Below are 8,223 nucleotides of genomic sequence, written 5' to 3' on the forward strand. Positions count from 1 at the left end.
AAAAATGAAATTAGATTTTTCAAATACAATTTATATTATTACTCAAGTTGTTCTTTCAAGCACTTCTAGGACAAACTTGAGCTATTTTCAAGGAAGCGAGAAAGTTATTTAAATTCAGTCCACCTAAGAAATGAACAATGAATTTATTTTCTTAACTCTTTAGTTAGTTCTACTTTGATACTTTGTTAAAAGTTTCAAGTCCTTTAAAACTTGTTTTTATGTAATCAAAACAATGAAGTTAAAATGAACTAATAAACATTGAGTATGTGTGATCTAATTAATAAAGACTTCACATAAAAGAACTGCCTCATGTAAAGAAATATACTTAGAAGAATACCCTGCAACATGCTTATTGTGCAACCATTTTTCAAATTCCAGTTCTTACAATTCCAATTCTGAATATTGTGGCTCATCCCTTTGTTTAGTGAATTGTTAATTTATGTTTCATCTTACAAGATTTCTAGAAATATTCTCCTAAAGATGGCAAGGTTCAAAAAATAGAAGAGTGGTCACTTTCTAATTAAGTTGATCATTGATCTACTAATTGCACTTCACTACAACTTCTTCTCCTCTTTACAGTACTCTTTGTTTCCTCTAGTGAGAATGCAATTTCTAATTTTAAGTATCTATTTTTGATTTAAAAAGTTATTATCAATTTGTGATTTAATGTAGTTCATGAGAGATCAATCATTTTTTCAAATTACTGTTTGGTAAACTTTTTTAATGTGACCAACGATGCTGGTATGGCCCGCCCTCTGACTCAAGTAACATGTTTTTTGACCCATAACTATGAACTGATGATGACACAAATGGTAGACTTCATCTCCACACTACACTTGTTCAAATTGGAGACTTCAACAACCCAACAAAAGCACAAGCCTGCAAGAATGGTGGCCCAATATATAGATTTGAACCTTAATAGCCACTTTACCAACAAAATGTTTAAACCACAACACGACACATCTGAAGACTAAGAGATCAGTTTTTTTAACTACTAACAAAACAGTAATTTAAAATTATAAAATAATATTTTTTATAATAATATTCCCAATAACATATGTTGTTAATGATCTGGAAACTTTATATAAGCGAACCTGGTCAATTGGACAAAGGGTTTCAATCTGACAGTCAGCCTGGTCTATAAAACAATTTTTCTGACTAGTCACTTGAAAAATCCTTTTTTTTTTCATTTTTATATTTTGTGATACAATTTATTTTATATATTCCTATTAAAAAGTAAACATATGTCAATGGGCCCTTGGTCTACTGGTGAAGTTGAATGGCTCACAAAGAGCTCACTAGGGATCAAGTCTTGCTGAATGCAAGGCTCGAAGACATCATAAGGGATGAGCCGGGATCGTGTCCTAGGGGAATTTGGCAGCATGGATGCTCCTTAGTCCTTGGCTCTTAGCCAAGAGGTTTCAAGCACACATGGACCCATATCAAGTACATAAAACTTGTTTGTGGATGACCTCCATCAAAAAAAAAAGGTAAACATATGCATCTATCCATTATCTCCCCTGTCATGTTATAAGTCTTCCTAATATTTTATCATATATCACAATAATAATGACTAAACACAATCACATGCCCATCAAATTTAAGCTATGAAATTTAGACATATCAAGCTGTATTAAGCAAGTTTATGAAATTTAGACATATCAAGCTGTATTATGCAAGTTTACATTATGACTTAACTTCAGCGCATAGGCATATTTACTACAAGAGAACATTCTGAGAGTTGTATCCTGCTTGCACAAATATTCTCAGTGACGTATACTCGCTTCTAAATTCAGAACATCTCGGTTGCATCTGTTAGTTTGGGCAGAGAAACTCATTCTTTCTGAGCCTTAAAATACAGTACAACCTGGAAAACCTCGTAAATGGACACTGAAACTAAATCATGACTGGAATAGTTCCCAATATACTATATTGTGGTTTGGGAAGCACCGCTCGTCATTCAATAGTTTGCATTGTTTACAATAAGTATAGGTAACTATCACATAAAAGTAAGAGCGACTCCACAATCTATCAACCAGCCAAACACAACTAATGTAGGCATTTGCCATAAAACATGCCCCAGATGAATGACACAATAAGTCTGAGGACTGATTTTGCAGTTTTATACGGCCCAAAATGAACTGAAGCATGCAAGACTACGCAATGAAAGACTGATTTTATTTAAGTTTATTATTAAAACAAGCATCAAATATTATTGGCGCTTAGTGAATGATATTGATTGCTAACATCAACTAGGGTTCAAGCCCCCAGGAGATGCGATGATTGTGACCCTAATGATTTTTATGGAATAGATACCCCTAAATACATGGCTTTCAGCCACAGAGATATCATCTTGCACTTGTACTTCAATATGAATTGCAAAATAAATCTGACTGACAAAAAAAACCCTCTAAAAATGCATCAGCAAATGTTAAAACTCTTTCATCAGTTTATACAACACACAATTGAACCGATTTTAATAGTATTGATAATCTACCCACACCTGATCCCAAACACAAAAATCAAAAATGTCATCCATGCCCATAAACTTCATGCAGATTTCTAAAAGGATTAGCAATAATTTTGGATGATAGTTGGTAATTTCAATTAATCATAGTATACCTGGCCCCAGATAGATTTATTTCCATAACTCAGCTCGGTTTCATTCCTCAGACACCCCAAAATCCTTGGCTTTCAACCAAAGTGACATCATACTCATGCTTCAACATAAAATCCTCTAGAAAAAATGCTACTTGATCAGCAAATGGTAAAACGCATCATCATCGGTTTATACAACGAACAATTGAACCAATTTCATAGTATTGACATATCCATTGGAATCCATGTCCATATAATTCATCCCAAGTTTCTACAATGATTAGCAATAATTTGGATGGTAATTGGCAATTTCAACTAATCATAGGAACGTAGGCCCAGACAGATTACTTCGATAATTGATCTGAATTTCATTTCTCCAGGAAAATGATTTCCACTATTGGAAAGGATTATTGTTGAATATAGACATCTAGATCGTGATTTCAAAACTGATAATCACGATCTTCAGCAATCTCAAGCCTTTTCAGCTACCGGAAAATGGTGAACCGTGTGCTTGAAACCAAGCTAAAATGTAAATGTTAGCAACGAAGTTGCAGTTTGCTTGTGTCAGGTTATTAAGTTGGAAGCCACTGATCAGTAAAATCTTTTGGCTAGTGGCTAGATGGTTGAAGACTATGGTCAAGAAGGTCTGCACCAGTAACGACCAGGATGAGGATATTCTTTTAATGTTGATGAATTTGCTTATAGCTTAATTCTGGTTTTTTGATGGCCCTAATGTCTGTTTATGGCTAAGAAGCAGTACAAATGTCCATACAAATCTAAAAGACTGCTATTAAATGTGGAAATAAATAATCACCTTTATCTGGAATTTTAAAGTTCCAATTTCATATTAGGTTTTAATTTGACTTTTTGATAGTCTAATTTATCAGCTTAAAGGCCTATAGTAAGCCTTAACTACCAATTGCAAGTTGTGGCTCATGTGGCGAGCCCGAACAAGGACTTCATCAATCGTAATACAGAAATTTGCCTTTCAATATTTTTAAAAGCCAAATGATTCCGTTTTTAAGAGTAGTTTCAGCCCATGTATGGTGTCAGCTAATTATTACAACGGGTCTTGGATATCAAAAATATTCCAGACATGCATATTTCACCAGGAATGATATGAAAACCATATGTTGCAAGGCTCAGACTAAATAGCTTTCTTAGTTCATCCCTCCTCAAATGAGAAATTCCTTGTCAGATGATTTGCAGTGGATTGTAAAACCAGCCTATTTCAAATCATTATCGGCTATAAATGGTCCAAAGTAACATTCAGGATTTGACGAGCTCAAACGGAAATTTATAGGATAGAGATAGAGTGTTGGAAATTGATACCATGTTCAACCCTTACAAGTGACTTCCCACAACAGGGTCAAAGTCAACCCCACAAAAAACTAAAAGGGATGCTCCTTTCTAGCTGTCATTCTGAATGATTATGTCCCATCTTTGTGATACTTTTTCATTAATAAAAGGTTGTGATACTTTTTCATTAATAAAAGGTCACGCCTATCATCTGTCTACTTCCATCATCAAAGAAGCAAGAGTTAAATAAGTAAACAATACTGTTCATTTAAGAGAACATCTGATAACAAAATTATGATCTGCTTCATAGAGAACGCACAGTGTGTTCAGAGAAATGTTTTTCTATACGTTTCAGAGCACTGGATCTGGATATCCCATCAGATGTGAGCGTACGAAATGGAATATCGTCCCTCTAAATTTGGAAATCCATGAAAATGTCGATAGACCAACCAACACAAGCGCATACATATCAAATTCCAAATTATTTCCAAAAGAAAATTCGTGGATCACAGTTCCTTCCCCTTCTGTATAGAAACCGAACAATTTACAAGGAATCAAATCTCAAAATTATAAAACAATGGACCCAGAAATGCGGGTCAAAAATTGTTAACATAGATGACTTGGTCATTGTCTGCTGAGAGAACATCTTAATTATATTTAATGAAAATTGCATAGATTTATTTCCAGAATAACAAAGTCAGATCAGTCCATTTGTAGATTCATTAGACACAAATCACCACCATTGCTGCCCGCAGATTACACTATGCTCCCTAATTTGCAAATAATTCATCGAGACAGAAACTGTAAATTAAAATGAATTGCAGAAAGTGCTGGAAAACCACGTAAGTGATAAGTTGTTAACATGGTAATCATTAGTGCAAAAGTGCTCTCCATACTTTTCAAAATGCTTAACAAGGTCAAACAAAGGAGAACAATCTCCGGAAATTGGTAGGGATATCTCATATTTGCTCCAATAGAAAAATATATAGGTAAACATATAAGTTGTATCATCATGCAGCGAGCTCTGCGTACTTGATTCAAGCAAAGAATTAGAGAACTAGGCAGAGTGCTCTGCTTACTTGATGACAAATATGAAGAAAAGAATTAGGAAGAAACTAGGTAGAGCGCTCAAACTGTGATTCATGGCAATGCGGATCAAGCCACTCTCTAGGCGAACCTCTGGGTGTCATCATGCTCCCTTTACCACCGATCAACTCGCGCAAGTTTTCTACCTTATTCTCACGCCCTCCAATGGTACTCTTTTTGTCTGCTAACTTCAGCTTGTGCTTAAATCGTTGCTTCTTTCCCGCTGAATTATGCTCTAGTTGTTTTACTACTGAAGGTGGGGCCCCATGTGGTCCTAGATAAATTTCTTCCTCTAAAGGTCTTACCTGTTACAGAGTATCCTGAAATAAGAACTGGGTGAAATATAATGAACGAACAGGGTTGCTAAAATATCAACAACAAAAGAGAGGCCTTTTCTTAAGTAAGTTTATCAAGGTTCACAAGGTTGTTTCAACCTTTTTCAAAAGAAAATGCATATACATCTCTATTTGAGCCTAAATATTAATGAAATGCATCCGCTGTACTTGAGGCAGAGTAAATCAGAAATTTAAAAGAGCCCATCATAAAATTGGATGACAGATTGCAATAAGCTACTTAAAAAGTATTTTACACAAGGGCAGCGCATGCGTTCTCACCTGTTGAGACGAAATATTGATATCCTTCGCTCCTCCTATTTCTCTACCAGCTGTTCCAGGATTATCCAGTTTTAGGCAAGGGATCTCAAACCCATCAGCATCTGTAAGATGGATTACGATTTTCTATCATTGTTATTTCATGAAGAAGGTTGGAGGATTGTGAGGATATAATCTTAAATGATCTTGCATTTACCCTTAAAGTTAATTATAATATATATTGGTTTTCCCCTTCCCCAGCTCAATGACAAAATTTTCAATCTTGAACATATAGGAATAAATAAAAGTACAAAGGATTATAAGGGGAACGAAGAAAAAAAGCATAAAATTCAACCTTTTTCATCAATTGGATTGGAGCTAATTATAAATACGCATTATCCTTTCTAATTAAGCACGAGCAGTAGACGCAGCAAGATTGCAAAGTTCAAACTGATTTTTTCCCCAACTCCAAAACCCTTTTAATATGATAGGATGAGAAGCATATTGAGAAAACAAGATCCCACAGTACAAATCATATTGATGCTTGGAATGATCTGTATATTACAAATTGAAACAAAAAAAGAGGGTAGGGTTTGATAGTTACCCCATTCATCAACATTGTCATCTTGGTGGAGGGTTTTGGAGTTTGAACCCATTACGGTGCTAAATAACTGATTTCTCCTTCCAACCGCTGAAACTTCCCACTCCGAGGGGGCTTGCAGACACAGACCTTTTCCTATCGACCATTCACTTTGCTAGCGGACTGCGTTTCAGCGACGCCACCCTCGTTAGTTATAGATTTCCAACTTTGCCCAATCGATGTCTCCCACGCTCAATATACTACTTTCTCCATAATCTGCCGCCCACTATTCTCATGCGAACCAAACACGTTAAAAGATCTGGAAAGAGCGAAGCTTTGCCGAGCTTGAAAAACTGGCTGTCCTTGGAGGTTGAAACCTATCCTCCACAAAGTACCTTTTCTTCCCATATGTGTAATGCTCAGATTCGCTGGCCTCTGCCGTTCGCCTTTTGTGGCCAATAACATATATTGATAAGGTAAACAATTTTAAATAAAATTTGGACTCATTCTTCTATCACGTGCTTAAATCTTTATAGAACCTCCAATGCACCGAGACTATTCCTTATACATTATAATGGATGTTTCGTGCATCGAAAGGGCCATTTCCATATATTTTTTATGATTGTATATAAATTTTATGTTATTTTTTCTAATCATCGCATATATTGGTATATTTGTCATTCTTCTTATTTATATTGATAATCTTTTTATTATTATAATTACATCATGCATTTTATTAGTCTATGCCTTGCATAAGGCAGGGTACTAATGTTTTCGGTGGTGGCTATAATTAATTTTCACAATTAAATTCAATTCAATGAATTCTTAAAGTTAAAAAGACAATTTATTTTTAAATTAATTTTCTGTCAAAAATTTCTATTTTTTTATTGGCTAAGATCAATAATGCTAGGGGTTAAAATGATTTTTGACATCAGAAATTGGAAAAAAAAATTCTGGAAACTTCTCCAAATTTTTACGGAGAACTCTAGAATTTCCATTCTTGCAAAGATAACATGATTTGAGATTCGCTACCCTCCTATGGTAGTCATCTTACTGACGTGGATTCTGTCCAAACTCTAAAATTGATTCATGCTTATGTATAAAACAAATTGAAGAGCTCTCTTTTAGGCAAGACAAGACTAAATCTATGACTGGTGATTGAACAGATTTCCCAGCAAACAGTTTGAGACTAAATCTATTATTGGTGATTGAATAGTTTTCCCAACAAACATTATGTCTGATTCACGCTTTTGATCTACAGGCTCTTCTACAGTTAAGAGGGTTTTTTTCTTTTTCTTTTGTGATTCGTTGATGTAGGCGAGGCTGGAGGGGGAAGGGAATACCCTTTGCATTATGTCTGATTCACACTTTTGATCTGTAGGCTCTTCTACAATTAAGAGGGGTTTTTTTTTGTGATTCATTGATGTAGGTGAGGCTGGGGGGGAGGGTATACCCTTTGCGGGTTTGAACGCCCAAACACAGCCTTGCAATTTCAATTTGTCATGAAATCCATGTCCACTAATATGTGGCTGATGTTACCCATTCGGTTCCTTACAAGAACATCCATATACTTGTATTTCCCTGCATAAAATGCAACTAAAATCTCAACATGCATAGATACCCATAAGTCAATTTAGGCTTAGGTTGGAGTCTTTGAATCCCTTGATAATTAAATCATCACTCTTCAGTTGCTTTTGTGCACACACCAAAACAAATTAGAAAGAAAAGCAAGAGGTCAACACCAAATGAAGACAGAACCAAATTTATTAGCATTTATGAAAACAACAAATATACCCATTGAGAGTCCTCAATATTTTGGGTCACCTCAATCACAGACTAGTCATCCAAACCTTTTCAAAGCTTTTCTACGACAATCAATAGGATATTTTTCCGCCAAGCTACAGTTCCGCCAGTATGCTTTCCTCAAAGTGATAGCTAAATTTCATTTTTATAAAAATAGACAATGAAATCAGATTTTTGCCCAATATTAATCATTTTAATATTAAATTATGTCACAAAGTTAAAATCTAGATTGATAGATTTAAGATTTTTTTAGTTAAAGGGCATCTA

At 35.0% G+C, this 8,223-nt stretch overlaps 1 protein-coding gene across 1 annotated transcript; it reads right to left on the minus strand.

The window, feature by feature from the left end:
- Positions 1-4,834: 4,834 nt before the first annotated feature.
- LOC149534919 (uncharacterized) lies at positions 4,835-6,611 on the minus strand. Its single transcript, XM_089805342.1, has 3 exons — positions 6,178-6,611; positions 5,598-5,698; positions 4,835-5,288 (listed from the first exon to the last, which is right to left on the minus strand). The coding sequence occupies exons 1-3, from the start codon at positions 6,227-6,229 to the stop codon at positions 5,013-5,015; spliced, it is 429 nt and encodes a 142-aa protein (XP_089661468.1). The 5' UTR covers positions 6,230-6,611; the 3' UTR covers positions 4,835-5,012.
- Positions 6,612-8,223: the final 1,612 nt, after the last annotated feature.

The sequence above is a fragment of the Cupressus sempervirens genome, chromosome 10, assembly GCF_028749045.1.
Source record: "Cupressus sempervirens isolate cs-2001-9-10 chromosome 10, ASM2874904v1, whole genome shotgun sequence".
NCBI lineage: Eukaryota > Viridiplantae > Streptophyta > Pinopsida > Cupressales > Cupressaceae > Cupressus > Cupressus sempervirens.

What these genes read in the sequence shown, in the direction of transcription:
- LOC149534919 (XM_089805342.1), bottom strand. Translation starts at nt 6,229, where the DNA reads ATGGGTTCAAACTCCAAAACCCTCCACCAAGATGACAATGTTGATGAA. An exon ending in TGACAATGTTGATGAATGGG is followed by an intron (nt 5,699 to 6,177) that starts GTAACTATCAAA and finishes TCCATCTTACAG; the next exon opens with ATGCTGATGGGTTTGAGATC. An exon ending in TCAATATTTCGTCTCAACAG is followed by an intron (nt 5,289 to 5,597) that starts GTGAGAACGCAT and finishes ACTCTGTAACAG; the next exon opens with GTAAGACCTTTAGAGGAAGA.